Source organism: Stegostoma tigrinum, chromosome 8, assembly GCF_030684315.1.
Source record: "Stegostoma tigrinum isolate sSteTig4 chromosome 8, sSteTig4.hap1, whole genome shotgun sequence".
In the NCBI taxonomy this organism is placed as follows: Eukaryota; Metazoa; Chordata; class Chondrichthyes; order Orectolobiformes; family Stegostomatidae; genus Stegostoma; species Stegostoma tigrinum.
This window is the reverse complement of record NC_081361.1, coordinates 17199696-17219069: the sequence shown is the minus strand read 5'-3', so window position 1 is coordinate 17219069 and position 19374 is coordinate 17199696. Positions and strand designations below refer to the sequence as shown.

The window sequence follows — 19374 nt, the reverse complement described above, 5'->3', positions numbered from 1 at the left end:
TCTTTTTCCCTGTCTCTATTACTGGTCTTCACACAAGGTGGTGAACTTAATGAACAATTAATTCAGTCTCATACTTCATGAGAAGTGGGGGTGGGATGGGGAAAGCATTTAGAACAGTGTGCTTTTCCTGTGAAGCTAATGGCAAAGCAGCAATACGACATTACACAATTCATCGGTATTCTTCCATGCAATGCAAGTTGTTTATAAGCTTGCATATTAATATCAATGCTGTACAGAGAGTGTTATTTTTGCAGTAAAATCTGCATTGTAATAAAATACCCTCTTAACAACCAGATCATTTTCAATGACTCTTGATTCACCTCTCAGAACCAGAATGTGGGGAATTAAAAATGAGGAGTCTCATATCTTCGGTAGTGAATTCTTGCTGAGTGCTTTTAAAAAGGCAAAAATAACACTGAAGTATTCTCTTACTTTTCCTGTGTCTAGCCTTATCTCTCTCCCAATCCAGTCTTCTTACCTACTTTTTATTGTTCTTTTTGTGTTTGATTTAACTCTCATTCATCCTCTTTTTTCCCATTCTTCCTACAGTTTATTTCTTAATCCTTAAATCTTATTGGGAAAGAGAATACACTGAAGTCCTATACTTTTTTTTTGCCCTCAAAAACCTTTAACAAATTGCACCTCCAGTAACTTACACAGCAAAAAAAATCTATCATCTAAAGATAGCAAGAAAAAAGAATTACACACGGTGCGATATTCTGAGCAGAAAATTCCATGCCACTTAAGATAGAGGAACAGACAGAGGTATTGATAGATAGAGATAATGGGAACTGCAGATGCTGGAGATTCCAAGATAATAAAATGTGAGGCTGGATGAACACAGCAGGCCAAGCAGCATCTCAGGAGCACAAAAGCTGACGTTTTGGGCCTAGACCCTTCATCAGAGAGGGGGATGGGGGGAGGGAACTGGAATAAATAGGGAGAGAGGGGGAGGTGGACCGAAGATGGAGAGTAAAGAAGATAGGTGGAGAGAGTGTAGGTGGGGAGGTAGGGAGGGGATAGGTCAGTCCAGGGAAGACGGACAGGTCAAGGAGGTGGGATGACGTTAGTAGGTAGCTGGGGGTGCGGCTTGGGGTGGGAGGAAGGGATGGGTGAGAGGAAGAACCGGTTAGGGAGGCAGAGACAGGTTGGACTGGTTTTGGGATGCAGTGGGTGGGGGGGAAGAGCTAGGCTGGTTGTGTGGTGCAGTGGGGGGAGGGGATGAACTGGGCTGGTTTAGGGATGCAGTAGGGGAAGGGGAGATTTTGAAACTGGTGAAGTCCACATTGATACCACATGGCTGCAGGGTTCCCAGGCGGAATATGAGTTGCTGTTCCTGCAACCTTCGGGTGGCATCATTGTGGCAGTGCAGGAGGCCCATGATGGACATGTCATCAAGAGAATGGGAGGGGGAGTGGAAATGGTTTGCGACTGGGAGGTGCAGTTGTTTGTTGCGAACTGAGCGGAGGTGTTCTGCAAAGCGGTCCCCAAGGAGGCTTGGGGACCGCTTTGCAGAACACCTCCGCTCAGTTCGCAACAAACAACTGCACCTCCCAGTCGCAAACCATTTCCACTCCCCCTCCCATTCTCTTGATGACATGTCCATCATGGGCCTCCTGCACTGCCACAATGATGCCACCCGAAGGTTGCAGGAACAGCAACTCATATTCCGCCTGGGAACCCTGCAGCCATATGGTATCAATGTGGACTTCACCAGTTTCAAAATCTCCCCTTCCCCTACTGCATCCCTAAACCAGCCCAGTTCATCCCCTCCCCCCACTGCACCACACAACCAGCCCAGCTCTTCCCCCCCACCCACTGCATCCCAAAACCAGTCCAACCTGTCTCTGCCTCCCTAACCGGTTCTTCCTCTCACCCATCCCTTCCTCCCACCCCAAGCCACACCCCCAGCTACCTACTAACGTCATCCCACCTCCTTGACCTGTCCGTCTTCCCTGGACTGACCTATCCCCTCCCTACCTCCCCACCTACACTCTCTCCACCTATCTTCTTTACTCTCCATCTTCGGTCCGCCTCCCCCTCTCTCCCTATTTATTCCAGTTCCCTCCCCCCATCCCCCTCTCTGATGAAGGTTCTAGGCCCGAAACGTCAGCTTTTGTGCTCCTGAGATGCTGCTTGGCCTGCTGTGTTCATCCAGCCTCATATTTTATTATCTTGGTATTGATAGATAGTTGGCTGGATTCTTCCTTTCTGAAAACCAGCCTCATCACAATCCAACAAATGTGTTCCCCTGCTTCAATCTCATAATCCATTGCTTCTGTTCATGGTCACTAATGAAAATAGAACAGTAGTAAATCTCATGTTGTACTTCACATCATGCCTGATACAACTCTCAGGCTGACTGAACAATACTGAGAATAATTCTCAGATCTCATTGCTGCCTGCACTGCTGCATTGTGGACCTGTCAATTTCTGTAAAGAGCAATAACTCTGCTTCTGCAGCAGTGCAGCATCTGCATTTCATTCAATACCACTTTGTTGCAGATTCTTAACCATTGGCAGATTCACAGTAGGCTGCATATAGCATTAAATACAGCTGATGCCAAAGGTTAACAATGAAATTATAATGCATAAATAGAGCTGTGGTATTCACATTGATTGCTGGCAATAGAAAGCACACAGCTCTCCCCTGTTTGCCTGCAATCCTTAATGTAAATGGTTCAACATTCAACAACAACTTACATTTATATGTCACTTAAACATTGTAAAATGTTCTAAAGTACTTCACTGGAGTGGAGATCGCAAAAAAAAAATTTGGCACAGGCCACATAAGCAGATATCAGGGCAGCAACTAAAACCTTCATCAAAGACATATGCTTTATTGGCTATTTCTAAAGAAAACAGGAAGGCAATAAGATTTAAGAATGGAGCTCCAGTGCCTAGGGCCTAGTGATATAGTTGCCAGTGGTGGAGCAAGAAAACTTGTGGATAAGCAATTTGGGAATCAATTTGCAGATGCGTGAAATGCAGATTCTGTCATTGAGTTAAGGCCATCAATTTCAGGCAGACACTTACTTAATGTGGAACCCAAGAAACACACTGATTCCAATTCCCAACATCAACTAACAAAGGAGAAAAAGCATGATATAAATAGTACTGTCAAGACACAGTAGCTTATCGTGTTATAGAAAAATGCTCCGTGTTGGAGTAATTCATGCAAGTGCATTGTCAAACTGGTGGCACAGGGCATGATTACTGTAAATTGAACCCTGATGGAACAAGGGCACAAATATGAATTACAGCTAGGCTGCCTTTACATTAGTGTAACTCACAGTCACTTAATTCAAATCCTTTCCCACTTCAAATTTTAGTGCAAACCCCATTTCAACTAATTCGCAATATGCTGTACAATTATCAACATATCCCTGAAGGCACAAACCACCCTCACTTGAGTATATATTGCCAATCTTTCATTATTGCTCCGTTAATATCTGATAGAACTCACCATCCAACAACAATCAGCAATGTGCACCCAGCACAAGGATTGCAGAAGGTTCACTATCACCTGTTCATGGCAATTGACAATGGGCAATAAATGTGGCCTTGCCTGACCAAATGATCAGAGTTTGTGGTGCATCTTAAAAGACTGGCATTGGGGCATAAACCAACACAAGGAAATACAAAGAGCACATGGTACAGAAACGGACCAGCCCAGGCTAGCATTTTCCTTCCACACAAAGAAACTGTTTGAACCACATTTTCTTGCACAGTACCATATCGGTTCAATTCCCGCCCTTGGTTCAGCTCTTCTTGTAATCTTGAATATTATCATAATTTCTGGCTCAACCATGAAACCCAGAAGTAAATTGGAAACTCATGATGTTATGCAAAAAATGTTGCATTCCCTAAATCACTGAAATGTGATCTTGTTTACACCTGTACTCTTTCTTGACCCCATAACTATAAAAAAAGCTCTGCTTCTATCTATTTGGTTTTCTTAGATGACTCAAGAAAAGTATCTATTAACTATAAAAATCTCTGCTTCTATCTATTTGGTTTTCTTAGATGACTCAAGAAAAGCATCTATTATGCTTTCCCATAATCTGCATTGTTATAGTGAAAAATAAGTGAAATTTTTGAGACTTTCTTTTTAAAAAATTGTAGAAAATTAGGCAGCATTCTAAGTTATCTGCCTTGAAATCTTTCAAAAGCCTCAAGTAGTTTTCCGACATTGTGGAGTCAAATAAAGTACACACTACCCTGGCTGATATCTCCAGTAGGTTTCATGTAAACTCATCATCAAATCTCAGACTTTATATTCCATCATGGATTAAAATCCAACATTCTCTACCGAGCATTTCGATCCAAAGGAGAGTGCTATGCTCTGGCAACAAATTAGGCCCTGACTCAAAGAGTATAAAGCACCTTGTCTGGATAGATTGCTTCCATACATTTTAAAAGAATCTTGGAAAGACATAGCAGTGGCACTATTACTCATATATAAACCTTCATGAGAAGATAGCAGTGGATTAACAAGCAGTTAATGTCATAGCGTCATAGTGCTATCCAGCATGGAAACAGACCCTTCGGTCCAACTTATCCATGCTGACCAGATATCCTAAATAAATCTAGTCTCTTTTGCCGGGATTTGGCCCATAACCCTCTAAACCCTACCTATTCATATACCCAGCTAGATGCCTTTTAAGTGTTGAAAATGGCAGAAAGAACATGCCCAGGGGTCAACTGACTCATCAGTCTAACATGAGTATTAGGAAATATAATGATAGTCCTTTCGAATAAGAAAACAAAAAAAAGTGAGTAATCAAAAATATAATAATGAATCTTGAACAATGCTTTCAAAAGGGAAAGCCTTATTCGGGTAAGTCCTTTGACAAGGTAACAGCGTAGACAAAAGTAATGCCATAGATGTAATGCGACTGTATTTCTTTTGATTAGATGTCATTTATAGAGTCATGAGTAAAGTAAGTTTCTGCAGTCAAGTGATAAACAGCAGAGTGGGTAACTGGGTGGCTGAAAGAGTGAGAGTAAATGTAAAGGGTGATTGTTCAGAGTGCCGGAAGATGAAAAGTGTGGTCCCACAAGAATCTATATTGTGATTTGTGTTCACAATTCACATCAATAATTTAAACTTTGGAGTTGATTTTTTTTTCAAATGTGTGGCAATACTAAATTGAAACAGACAGTCAACACTTCAGGACAGTGCAACAAATTACAATCAGATATTGACAAGCTGGCATACTTGGGCATAAAATTGGCAAAACATTTCAGCATGAGTGTGTATGTGAGGCATTACTGTATGGGAAGAGAAAAAAAGCTAAGATCATTGTATTTTACTTGGAAAATAAGAAGCTAAGTGGTGTGGACGAACAAAAGGATTTGGATTCCTGGTAAAAACGAAGTGGGTGCATGACAATGCACAAAATATACTGCAGGGACCTTACTCTGTAACAAATAATGAAAGCATGCAGCCATGTTAAAATGTTTACAGCAATGAGGCATGGACTGTGAGCAACAATTAAATTTTAAAGAGAACATTGAGTGTACAAATACACAAATCACCAAAAATATGCTACATTTCTATAATTCATAACAAAAGCAAAGCAAACTTTTGTTTTTAGAAAGTTAGAATTGAAATGTCGAGACATTATCCCAAAAAATCATATGTTGGTTACAATTGCATTTGGAGCACTGTTTGCAGTTCTGTTCATCATGTTTTAAAATGGATAAGGCTACAAGATTTTTAAGCATTAAAACAGAATGTGATATTATACCAGACCACACAAAAACAGAAATTGCTGGAGAAACTCAGCAGGTTGGGTAGCATCAATGGGGAGAAAGCAGAGTTAACATTTGAGGCCAGTGACCAGTGTTCAGTGATTGAAGAAGGCTCTCTGGATTTGAACATTGCTTTCTATCCACAAATGCTGCTGGACCTGTTGAGTTTTTCCAGCATTTCATGTTTCTGTCTGTTTCAGAATTCCAGCATCTGCCATTTTTTCTTTTTTACTATTGCAATGTTATATTTGTCAGGAAAGGGTGAATAGGTATGGATTTATTTCTCCTAATACTGGAGGAGTGAACTAATTTAAAATTATGAAATACCTTGAGACAGTACACACACAGATAATGTATTTGCTCTTGTAGAAAGGAGGAAGACTGGTAGTCATCAATGAGGTCATTATCAATCATTCAAATCAGGAATTCAGGTGAATCTGAGCTGAGGAAGGCTCATTTGGACTTGATTTGTTAGGTCCTTCCATTGATACAGTCAAATTTGCTGAGTTTCTCCAGTACTTTCTAGATTTTGTTAATCTCACATCTCCAGCATCTGCAGTATTATACTTTTACAGCACTGGCACACGAATGGGAGGCAAGATACAAGAGGAGTTGTGGGGAGGGATGAATAAAGGATTATGCTGGAAAAGATGGATGAATAAGAATTGAAAGGTGCTGGAGTGGAGCAGAAATACAGGGGCTGGTTGGGGCGAATTAGAAGTTTTTGTACTGCATTTCAATGAAATTCAAAGTTTTTACCCCAGAGTTTCATCCAGCTGAAATGCTGCCTTTCAATTTATCTGAAACCCTACTATCTTATTCCCAATCACAACAGAGTCTAGATCCATGAAGAGCATCATTGCTGCCTTTCTTTAAAACTAAAATTCATCTTTACTGTCCTGGAATGTAGTCTGCTATTGTTAAACCTTATTTCCCTTCTTTCCCTTAACAGTATTGTTTGAATTTCTACAAAAAAGGACTTCTCACCGTTTGTATATTAAAAATGTTCGGGTGCTACTCTTTCAAGGTTTAATTGAAGAACAGTGGTTCAGGGGTTAGCACCGCTGCCTCACAGCGCCAGGACCCTGTTCGATTCCACCCTCAGGCGGCTGTCTGTGTAGAGTTTGCATTTTCTCCCCGTGTCTGCGTGGGCTTCTTCTGAGTGCTCCTGTTTCCTCCCATAATCCAAAAGTATGCAGGTTAGGTGGGTTAGCCATGGGAAATGCAAGGTTACAGGGATAGGGTGAGTCTGGGTGGGATGCTCTTCGGAGAGTCGGTGTGGACTTGTTGGACCGAATGGCCTGTTTCCATAGTGCATGGTTTCGATGAAGCACATAATGAACTGAAGTGGTCCCTGAACTGAACTGCGTTGGACATCGGCGTTTTCTCTTCGTTTAGATATTAAGTCATTTCCACCGAAATTAGTAATTAATATTTTATTTGGAGACTACTTGCCCGATATCTAGTCTCTGGCCAACATCCACACTCAGTATAAACCCAGAAACCTAATTGCTAAGGTTTTTACAATTCACTCCCTTAGCTACTGCAGATGTTTAGAATAAATCCCAACAGCCTCTGGCGATTTTGTCTTGGTTTAATTTAACGAACTAATCTCAGTAATGTGGTGTATTCTTCCAAACAATCTAATCCAGTTTGCCACAGGAATTGTATCAGAGATTATAGGAACTGCAGATGCTGGAGAATCCGAGATGAACACGGCAGGCCAAGCAGCATCAGAGGAGCAGGAAAGCGTTGGCCTGCTGTGTTCATCCAGCTCCACATCTTGCTATCTTGCCACAGGAATTGGTGGGTATATAGGAAGTACTACAAAAAGAAAACTTTGCAGGGATCTGCAGTTACACTGGAAGCGCTGCACAGCAGAAGAAATTTCAGGAAAAGAGTGTTTTGAATATGAGAAGGGTAGGGAGATATCCTTACTTCTAAGTGGTCAACAGGTCGGGGAGACGCACAATATTTCCACCAAGATATTTCCACCGGGAACTGAATAATTTATGGAGTGTTTCTTGCCCTCAATTTCCAGATTTCTGTTTGTCTAAATCCTTTGATATCCTGCGTCATTAACTGTTTTCGATACAATTAAATCAAAGGTAAACTCGCTGAATTTTCACTGATTCTTAAACTTAACGGGATTCTGCCTGAGATGTAGCAGCAGGGCCCGATCAGTGAATTGCCATCCCTTTGTTAAAAATAGTCAGCCTTATTTACGGACATCAAGTTAGCCGAAACCTACAATGAGGTTCAGAGATTCGGATCACTCCGTTTTGTTGGAAAACTGGAATGCATATTGTTGGTTGTGTTGCCAATGTCTACGTTTTCACTATCTAGACTGATAAAGAAAAGCAAACAAACCGAGAACATTTCCCTGGCCATTTGCCGTACTAACCGTGTCTCCGGATCCGTTGCTGGAAGGGCAAGGGAGAAAATATTGGGGACATCAATGTTTACGGGACACATTTTCTGTGCAGACCGTCAGAAACGTGCCAAGTAACCTCCAGAAAAATCCAATGTTCCCATCTGAAGCCCTCAATTTGATCGGAATTCCTTGCTGAAGTCTGAAAGGCTGAGAGTCGGGAGAGGGATATCCAGACGATTAGAAGATTTTGAAGTGGAATATCGAAGAAAAAATGGGCGTGGGTGCTGGGGGGTGGGGGGGGGGGGGGAAGAACCTTCGCCCTCTAATCCACATTATTCACTTCTTTCTAAATCCAGGTGATCTGCGTCCCAAATGTAGACCACACTTAACTGTCTAATTCAAAGCACAGTTCACCCTCCGAACCAGACCACAAATCACTGTCTAATCCAAATCGCAATTCTCTCTCTGATCCAGATCACAATTCACTTCGTAACCCATATCACGCCATTCTATAATCCAGATTACATCAATTCTCTGATTCATTTCACGCTTCACTCTCTAAACTAGATCACATTTATCAGGCACTTCGCACTTGATGCCCTGTCACACTAATCCGCCTCACATTTCACAGAACCCTTGTTTTGCCGAAGCCTTCGACTTACTCCTGATTATCTTATCGTTGTACTGTCCTGTATCAGAAATGGATATGAATCTGGAAGACCTCAAGTCCCTTTCATTGCGACGGTTATGGTTTTTTTAGTAAATCAGATTGAGTTGTTAAATGCTAGGGTGCATCGTGCTGCCACTTCTGTAGTGAGGTACGTCGCGTTTACACAACAGAACCTAAGCATTTTTGCGTTTGGGATATTCTAGTATAACCGGCTGAAATTACATTACCGAGTGGCTTCCAACCTTAAAAAAAGGTGAATCAGAATTAAACTCGCAGGTTTTATATTTCAATGTGAGTCTTATTACCAGCTTGGAACCGCTCAAATGGTGTACAAATTATGTAATAGAAAGTTGAACCTTCTTCTGCATTTACAAATCACTATCTTACTTTTTTTTAGCATGTACGTTTTTTAAAAAATCAAATCCTGCTTATTTATTTAAAGGCGAATATTGCAGAGAGGCGTGAAGTCTCTATCCAAGGACAGGGAATCACAGTCTGGGTCCTCAGTCAATATCTTTTCCCATTTGTCAAGTCAAAGTTATCCGCGTCATTAAAGAGTTAATTTCACGAAACGGCAAAGGGGGGTTTTACAGAAATATCGGACCAAAAGAATGTCCGGATTTTTGGTTAAAAATTTGTAATTTTCCACTTGTAAATCTCCGAATAGAAACTGCGCCGCACAGACCCAATTCACAGGATTTTCGTCGTCTTTAAAGATCACTCGGATTTAGCCGAAAGATGGCACAGATTTTAACATCAGTCCCGTGTAAACTAGGGTGAACCACGATGCGGCCGAGCGATGGGTCCAATTTCGGCTGAGGAATTCATTAAAAAAGGTTAAAAATATCTGTATAAATTAAACAAAGCTCTTAAAATATCTGCCCTTGTAAGATCTCGCCGGTTGAATTGCGATAGTGTGTTATTTTGAAGACACGGTTGATGGTATTTTAACTAAGGTCCGAAACCAACCACACCACCCCCCGCCACTCCCACCTTCCGTTTAAATAATAAACCCGGCTGCACAGAATTTGCAAGTTACAGACAATCGCCTTAAAACGCAGATTCCATATTATCCCTGCTGTCGTTCCGTCTCACTTTAAACGGCGAAGAATCAATTTTGCTTTCACAGGGGAAATTGTACATTTCTGCGTTTTAAAAAAAATTACATGAATAAGCAACAACTTTTATTTCAATGTATAATATTATCCTCAGTCAAACAAGAGGGCCGCGGCGTTGAGAGTGGGCAGATGTTGTTTGGTGAGGTGATTAAAGGTTCGGATTTTCAGTATAATTCAGTGGGAAACCCGCTGAAGTTAATCTTCAGTATCTGGGTCAACAAAACATATCGGAGAGAGAGAGTAAGAAAGAAGCCATGGAACAGCAGGGCAAATCGAGAGACCATAACATGAAACCTGAGGGGAGAAAAGACCAAATCGAGAGGGGGATTCTAAAAGACAAAATGTAGCTACAGATCCGCAGCTTTGATTTCACCGACTGAATGTTAACCAAAACGTAAAGGGCCAATCTGCGCTGCGAAAAGGATACGAAGCGGATTTCAGTTCGAAAATCCTTTTGTTTTGAAACGGGACCAGACTTTTTCGTTGGTGCCTACTCTACGTTTAAGACCCTCAAAAAAAAGCTCTTCAAAATTGAACACCCCCAACCACTCCTCCCTCATTCTTCCAATCGCAGTATACAAGTTGTTATCTAAGAAGTCCTCAAATCACCCCACCTTCTCTGTCGTCCTTTAGTAACTAGCCTGCAGTGTTGTGATTACGCGACGTTTGATGCAAAGGTATATTCAATTGAATTATTTTAAAACAATTATTAAATTATTCTGTGCGTATCTTTCCGCATACTACTTAAGGATACTCATCTATGGCTCTATCTACCCGATATTTCTCTCAGAATGTCTGTGCTTATTTTATATATCTCCATCTATCTCAACCTTTCGGTACATAATTCGGTTTATTACTAGTAGACACATTAATTACATATTCACAGTGTACAAAGTAACGCTGACCAAGACCGAAACCATCAGACTGGAGATCATTCTTCCGAGAGTACACCGCTTTACTTTCACCCCAGCTCCCCCGACCCCCAAAGGTGTGCTGTGTTCTTCTGCTGGACAGGACTTGTTTCAAATAAGGGCAACAGGCCTGCAGTGCACAGACAAAGCACGGAATCTACTTTCGCTCCCACTGTTAATAAAAGTCAGGAAAAGCGCAGGCACTGGCAGCAATTCATTCACTACCAGGTCAGGTTTTCAACGTGGCAAAATTTCATCGAAATAACTGTATAAACTTCGCCAGCCGCAAACTATTAACAATACCCAGCGTTTAGACAACGGGTTTTGAAATGATGCATTAGGCCACAATGGCCTGTATATGTTGATACCGATCACCCCACAATATTCCATAATATTGATACAAATATCACGCAATAAGCCGTGATATTGAGATAATCATCTCATAATAGTTTGTAATACTCATAAAAACCGTTTCACAATTGTTTTATATTGGTACAATCATCCTAAATCCATAGAAAGTGCTACTCTTCAACCCCTCGCCTCTGCACACCGGGGCAATGTGACTGACTCTCTTGGTATCTTTCGGAAACTTTCTGGCCAACTAATTGATTTTAATCTAGCCTAATCACATAATCCGCTGTTACCCAGCGTTAGGAGGTCTATCGCTTCTCTCGAACAGGGAATGTCCGGCCCCCTCTCTGTTGTGACTTGTTATTTAAACAGTCCCGCCTCTCTTTAAAACAGTTTTCTGATTTGACCTGTGCATTTGGTCCTTGATTTCGAACTGGAACAAACACGTATGGCACAGAATGAGAAAATTGTTTTCTGCGTAGCACAGCAGCGGGACATTCAACAGAATGCGGACTGCTCTTGCATAAGTTACGCTAAATAGCAAAGTATTGATTCAGCTTGTATTTACAACCATGTTCCCTCACTGTCAACATAAACCCGACGCAAGTGTCAGAATACACCTGCATTCGCCCAGCAACTCACGTCTAAAACAGTAGTTACTGGTATCAAATATATGATTTCGTAATGTGTTGCAAGTCAGTGCTAATAGTAGGAAAACCTTAAGACATGACATGCGTTTTGTGTGTGTGTGTTCGTGAACGAGAGAAAGTGTATTTGAGAGAAATGAGGTGTTCATGTGTGAGTGTGAGAGAAGATGCCAGCGCGTGTGTCAAAGAGATGGGCACTTCTGAAAGCAAGTGTATGAGACAAAATGAACGTGCGGGAGAAGGTGTCAGTTTGAGCGAAAGTGTGTGTGTGAGAGAATGGCTGCAAGGCGGAAAGGTTATGTGTGAAATAGAAGTGTTTGAGAGGGTAAGCGTATATGAGAGAGTGAAAGCGTGTGTGTGTGAGAGGAATTGTCAGAGAAAGCGTGAGTTTGAGGAGAGAATGTGCATGAAAGAGAAAGTGTGCATGTGTGTGAAAGAGTGGGTGAGGGAGATTGAGTGTGTGTGTTGCATATGTCGTTTGAAGAGAGGTTGCTGTTTAGGTTTATAAGTATATAGGGCCAGGTTTCCACGTGACAACGCCAAATGACGATTGAAGTGATAGAAACTTTTCGGCAGAATGTCAGGGGTGATAGTGGGCAAGTTAAAAGACCTTAAAATATCACGCCAACTGCCCCTACACAAGCAATAAATAGCAACCGTATGTAATGCAGCATATGATTAAATCATAATACTCCCAGGAGCGAACCCTTCTCAAACCCGTGGTGCTATAGACGTGCCCAACAGGCACCTGGACACAATGTACGCCTTGAGTGAGAATGGCAGCCTGCGTGGGTGTTTGGTAGGGCACGCTGCCCTTTGAGGGCGGTCACACATAACGCGAACTGACTCACTTGAAAAAGTCTTCCTTGCAGTAAACGTTGCCGGCTCTGGAGAAGCACTTGTCGTTGAGCTGTAGCTGACAGTCAGCGCACTTCAAGCATTTGCTGTGCCAAGAGCGGTCTAGCACTTTCAGGATGAACTTGTCCAGGATGTGTTGGTTACAGCCCCCGCAGAGTGGGATCTCTGTTAAAAAAAAGGACTCAGTCTTAAAAAAAACAAAATACAATGCACGCAACAGCAAAAATAAACCCTGCAGGAATATACTTTTAACCTCAATATCTAGGGAGCAAGGGAAGAAATTACACACGTGCTAGGGGACCAGAGCAGAACTGAAATCAAGCACAAAATCTGGCCATGAAAGGAAGTAACAAATCTTAAATAAAGTGGGCAAAAGAGTTTTACAGGATATGGGCACCACGGATTGGGAAGTGAAGTTGTCGAGGAATTTTTAACCAGATCAAACACCCACTATTAATTTGCTTTAACACGACTGTTATTCGGCAATAATACTTCATGTGAAAAGTGGTGCCTTACAGAAGTAGGAACTTAAAATATTCGAAGTCTTCCGCTAGGATATCCCTGAGTAAAAGGAGAGAGAATTCTTCTATTCATCCTTGACAGGGAAGTGGAGGAATGCTTTGGGAAACCGTCAGCGTGTGTGACAAGTGGACTGTCCTACACATGCATTCCGATAATCCCGAACAAAAACAGGGACAAGCCGTGAGCAACCTCGAGGTCGTTTCATCTAGAAAATATCGTCATTTCAACCGACAATATGGGGCAGATTAATTTTTATTTTGACGATTTCCGATTTCGATACTTCAAACCGCAACTTCGGGACAACAACGTTTAAAATGTAATGGCAAACTATAGGAAATAAAATAAACACCTTTTCAGCTACAGCAAAAAGAGTTCGAATGAGAGAGAAATGGAATGAGACGCTGTCCAGTGTTGCCCGAAAGTGACCAGACTCCCCACAAATTGAGGCTAAATAAGAAATCGAGGCAAATACAATTTCGCAGACGTGGGATATACCCGTGTTCAGGGAGAAAGTGTTCAAAGATGTAATTTTTTTTTAAAAAATACGCAACGATTTAAACAAAGCCAACAGGTTCCGTCGCTTATAAGAGTATCTGTAGGAAGGTGAGTGATAAGATGAGTTATTGTACCATGTAGGATCGGTGTGAAATATACTGACTTTTCACTCCATTACAAAAAAAGGCCTGCATGTTATTGGCATTTTAAAGCACAGAAATAGAAATAAAATTAACTTGCATTCAAATTTAAAATATAATTTTAAAAAGCTAGAGATTTGGATTCATTCACGGCATCAGGTCCTGAAGGGCTTACACTTAAACAGTCGGTTGAAATCTCACTCAGGTTTCATTCTCCGGGACAGCTCCTTGCGGCTGCCGGTCAACAGCTCGCTTGAAGCAAATGAACTCAAAAGCTACCGGTTTGTCCCGTTGCACGGGGGACACAAACAGCCTGCCAACACACCGCGAATGCAACTGGCAATGAAAGGCACGTTTCCTCAACGCACTTCTCTCTTGTTAGATATATCCTCAACATCCACTCGGACTAGACATGAGTATCTCCTTCCTGGTTACTGAGTGACTCGGTCTCCACACTTTAACCCAGTTGTCTCTGAGACTGCTTTGGAACCCTATTGAATATTTGACACACACAAACACACACATATATATGAAATCAATAATACCCCTTTCAGCTAAAGAGAGAGGGACAGAGGCTAGCAGCATGCCCCGGGCTGTTAGTGTGCCTTGTCGACACGAGAAAAAGAAACCAGAAAGACAGCCTCAGAAGAAGACTATTAATCTGCGCTCCCTGAATGTGTGCACCAAGCGGGCTGATCATTATAACTGGGCTTCCCGTCTCCCTATTGCAGGTTCCTACACTGCCTTGTTACTGCTTTTGACTGAATGGTCTCTGACGGTTTCACACACTTTAACGCATCCCCTCCCCCCCACACCCCGCCTCACACCCACCCCCTCTCCAGCCACCACCTAGACCCAGATTGGGACCAGACGTTAACGTTCCGGTCAACTCTGATGTCCCGATTCTTGAGTCTGTCCAAGGCTTGTGCGTCTTCTTTGCCGAGTCATGTCAGCTGAGATGACAGGCTTTTTTTTTCATTAAAAATAATGATGATTTCTCCCGCAGCGTTGGCTGGCCTGAACTTGTTGCGGGTATTTTTTTTGAAACTCCAGAACTGCGGAGCAGTGCAGTCCGTGCGTATCCCTTCATGTCCTGGGAGATCTTGCATGCTGCAGGACATTGCTGGCAGCCTGCGCTTCATAAACAGGTGACTGACGCAACCCACAGGGTTTTCTTTATCCCCGTTCTCCTCCCGTCTCCTGATTAAAAGTTGCAACACTCAGGTTCCGAGCCAAACACACCGCAATGGTTAGTAACATGTTGGCCTTCAGCGAGAAAATCAGGGCCTTATGCTCAATGCAGCCTGCAATTCATTTAAATTCCTGCAGCAATGCATCCATCTGATATCTCTTCTGATACATCCTTCTCCAGAGCAACCTCCCCACTCCCCCCCCCCGCCCGCCCAACTCTCTGTCCGAGCCCCTACAACCTCAGCACGCACCCCTTTGCTATGAAATGCAGATTCCCCGTCGCATTGGCATGTGGAATGTTAGTAACAAGGCTTCCCCGCGGCTGTATAAACGTCCCTGGGATTGAAAGCTCCTTACGTTGTACCGTGACTCCTAGCAGCTCCCGAACTCCTTTTCCGGGACTCTCTGTGGTCATGGCTGTACTTTGCATCATTTTGTTTTTTTTTCCAAACGAAGTGTCCTTTCCCCAATATACCTCCCCCCACCCCTTCTTCTAACACCCCCAACACTAATAACGAGAGGGCTGTCTGTCTAGATCGTTGTACAATCTAATTCTAAAAAAAACAAAAAAAAAACGTATCTGTCCAGATCTCAATGAATAAATCCACTGGCCCAGAGGCTGTGTTGATGCGGGATTCCCCTTCTCACTGATCCCTCCAGATCTCTCTCGCTCTCACATCCAGTCAGTCCAACACATCATGACATCATGGCTCCCCCCTGCCAATCAGACAGCGAGGATCCCCCTTCCTCCTCCACTCCCCACCCCCAGGGGGCGAGACTTTGCCATAAGAGGAGAGCATTGCATCTGGGTGGGCGGGATGTTCATTAATTGGGCCTTGGTTCGAATCAATGCACCACCTTATCTTGCCTTCTCGTCAATTCGCAGAAATCAGCCCAACGGGCGCAGACTTGCATACACTCGCCCTCCCTGTGCCCACTGTTGCTTTTTGTTTTGCTGATGGATCCTTGGTCCGGGATGACTGTCTATCAGGAGGGCCCTGGCTGCATTGGGATACTTCCACAGTGACGCATTCATTCCAATACTCACAGACACTGACAGTTCTGGGACGGTCACCGCATTGACTCAAGAGAACGCGCTTTGCAACCTTTCCATCTCCCTACCAGAGCATTTCTCCTCGATCCAGCGCACTTAGCCCAGCAGTAACCCTCAGGATCTCTCATTCCCAGCCCACACGCTTCTTGACCCAATTGTAGCCTTGGTGCAATCCCGCACAACCTCGCTGCCCCATCCTGACTGGCTGCACCTTCAGTTGTCTAGCACCGAGATGATGGAAGGTCCTGCCCCCAGCATGCGCCACCCCCCCCACCTTCTCTTGCCGCCCTGAAGTCACCTGCTAAAACTGGTCTCTTTGCCCACACGCTTTAGCGCATGTTGCTATGTCTCCTTCATTGCCGCGCTGCCAATTTCGGACTGGTTACCCTCCGTAGAACACCTCAGGACGTTTTGCGAGTTAAACTGGATATACAAATGGAAGTTGTTATTGTTACTCCTTGGCGATATTCCTAAGGGAAGATGGGGTTAACTTCCCCACGTACCTCCACAGCATCAGTCTCTCCGCTCTTCTATGAGTCTCTCATAAGCCGTTTGGAGGCTGACCATCCGATTTTACATGAGACACAATTTCCTCTATCTTAACATTTGGAGTATCAAGCCATCTGCAACGGCTGTATTCGATTCCAGTAAGCCGCACTCACCCTGCCCTCACTGAGCAATAAAGTTTCAGCTTTGTGCTAATGAAAGGCCACAGATTTGAAATGCCATTTCCTCCACATCCTCAGATGCTGCCCCAGCGCACTTAGCCCAGCAGTAACCCTCAGGATCTCTCATTACCAGCCCACACGCTTCTGAGATTTTCCATGGAATCTTAGAATCGGTACAATGCGGAAACAGGCACATCGGCCCGACAAGTCCACACCGACCCTTGGAGCATCCCACCCAGACCCATGTCCCTACAACCCACCTGATCTTCACTTTCCTGAACACTACGGGGCAATTTAGCGCGGCCAATCCATGCTAACATGCACATCTTTGGTGTGCGGGAGGAAACCGGAGCACCCGGAGGAAACCTACGCAGACACGGGGAGAATGTGCAAACTCCACACAGACAGTCACCCGAGGCTGGAATTGAACCCGGGTCCCTGGCGCTGTGAGGCAGCAGTGCTAGCCACTGAGCCTCCTGCGCTAGACTCCTTGACTCTTTCTCCTTCCTCTTAGCCCCTGTCCTTCCAACAGTCACCTCTTTAATTACTCCACCTCCTCAACACGTGCCCAATCCAAATCATACTGACAACATCAATCAAACTGCAAAGTTCTTGAACTTTGGCCAAAAACTCATTCAATTTTTACCCGTCTATTTGACTTCCTCATTGTGTCTCCAAACCGACGAATCAAAGGTATCTCGGACCACCATCACCTGGTTCTTCAGCTTTCACATTGCAACACTGCACAGCACCACACTCCAGATTATCCTCCTCACTACTCCTGTCTTCAGTTATCTGTGCAGTTCTCCAGTCGGTATCCTCGCCCTCCAATGACACGCAATTTTCATCCCACCCCACCTCACTGGTACATGCACCATCTGTAGTTCTCATTCCAACCACACTTCCGCCTCACTCTCTCCCTGCACGTGCCCCCCAACGCCCACCGCCCCCAACATCCGTGTTTACGTTGTGTCACCGGATTCAACCAATCCGGGTTTATGAAGAGCCCCGAGTAAGGCAGAACAGCATCATGGCAGTGTACATGCGGGATAGTAACAATGACCAATGTTTAGATCAAGAAGCCAGCTGGAAATTTAAAGTACCGGCCTCTCCTCTTTAGAGCGAAATTCGCGGGGATGCTAATGATTTGTTTTGATTAATTATTGGCACATGTACCCAAGTACAGTGAAAAGTTATGTTTTGCTGTGCAGTACAGGCAGGTCATGAAGATCATTGGCTGATAGAAAAGAGTGCGGAATACAAAGTTACCGCTGCGAAGAGGGAGCGCAAAAAGCAAGATCAACATCAGATTTGAAATTTGAGAGGCCCATCCAGAGCAGAGAGTCGGACGTTGGACGAGAGTTGAAGTTTACCTCTGGGGTCCGAGTGTAAGTTTTCGCGTGGTAAATGGGGTGTGACATTCAAAAGTGATCGGAATTGGCCTGCGCCGGGGAATCTCATTGTGTTATTCAAGGCGATGTTTGGTTGAATCGGGGACAAGGGACAATGCGAGTTCGAGATTAACTGAAGAAAGGTACGAGACTTGTGGCCGACGACCGCTCGGCAGCAAGTGGCTCGCCTGAGTGTGTTATGGAGCGTAAAATCAATGAGGGGTGGGGGAGAGGGCGGTGGCTTTAGGCGGGAGATCAGTGTTATAAATGTGTCCTGCAACGCAGGTGATAGAACAGTCATTTTAACAAACTGAGAGCTATCGATTCTGCGCGCTTTAGCGGAATACGAATGCTTCTCATTGTTTTCTCCCTCTGGCAAAAGGCTCGAGCGACTGTTAATGACTTCATCGTTGCCCTGATCTTACATTTGAGAAAATACCCCAGCTCAGTAATCCGCCAAGCAGATGCACACTCCCTTTCATTCTACACCCACCTTCATCCTAGTCTACACCCCTCATCCGTCTCTTTGGCAGTGGGGGAAGGCAGCAGTCGGTAGAGCTGGTTTAACATCGGTGCGCAATCTACGCCGAGCGAACATGACAGGGGCACCGGAGTTCCACTTAAAAATAAGGCCAACTCTTTCCTACTTATCTCTAACTGAATTGCCTGTAAACTGTCTCTCTTCAGGCCCCATTTGACGTTTATTTAAACAGATCTTCTCCAATTGTTGACAATTTCAAACAATGCTTATAAGTGAGAGAAATACTGGAGAAACTTAACAGGTCTGACAGCATCTGCGGAGAGAGGAAGAGAGTTAGCGTTTCAAGTCTAGGATGGCTCTCCTTTGAAACATTCTGCAACAGAGTCAGACTGGACCCGAAACATTAACTCTGCTTTCTGCCCACAGGCCTGCGAGTTTCTCCAGCATTCTCTGTGCTTGTTTCAGATTTCCAGAATTTTGTTCCCGTTTGCAGAAAATGACCAGGGCGTACCTGGACACCTTCCAACTCTTTGGTTGTCTTCCCGGCGAATATTGTCATCTTGCATTTGATTCCAACGTCGCTTTATCCCCACCTGAACATTTCCCCACTTCTACAGAAGTCGGGATTTCAACTTCTTCTTTTTGAACATTCCGGCTTATGAAGAAATAAAAAGTCATGTTGCCAGTATTCTGTGATCAGTCGTTAGACTTAACAGTGTCAGAGTCTTCCACCAAAGCTTATTATA

The 19374-nt window shown here is 43.7% G+C and overlaps 1 protein-coding gene across 1 annotated transcript in view; it reads right to left on the bottom strand.

Moving 5' to 3' along the window:
- lhx4 (LIM homeobox 4) overlaps positions 1 to 15667 on the bottom strand; it is a 76375-nt gene extending 60708 nt beyond the window's left edge. Inside the window, exons 1-2 of the mRNA XM_048538831.2 lie at positions 15392 to 15667; positions 12680 to 12851 (exon numbers count right to left, since the gene is read on the bottom strand). Coding sequence (XP_048394788.1) covers positions 12680 to 12851; positions 15392 to 15467 — 248 coding nt within the window. The 5' untranslated portion in view covers positions 15468 to 15667. The remainder of the gene's footprint in view (positions 1 to 12679; positions 12852 to 15391) is intronic.
- Positions 15668 to 19374: the final 3707 nt, after the last annotated feature.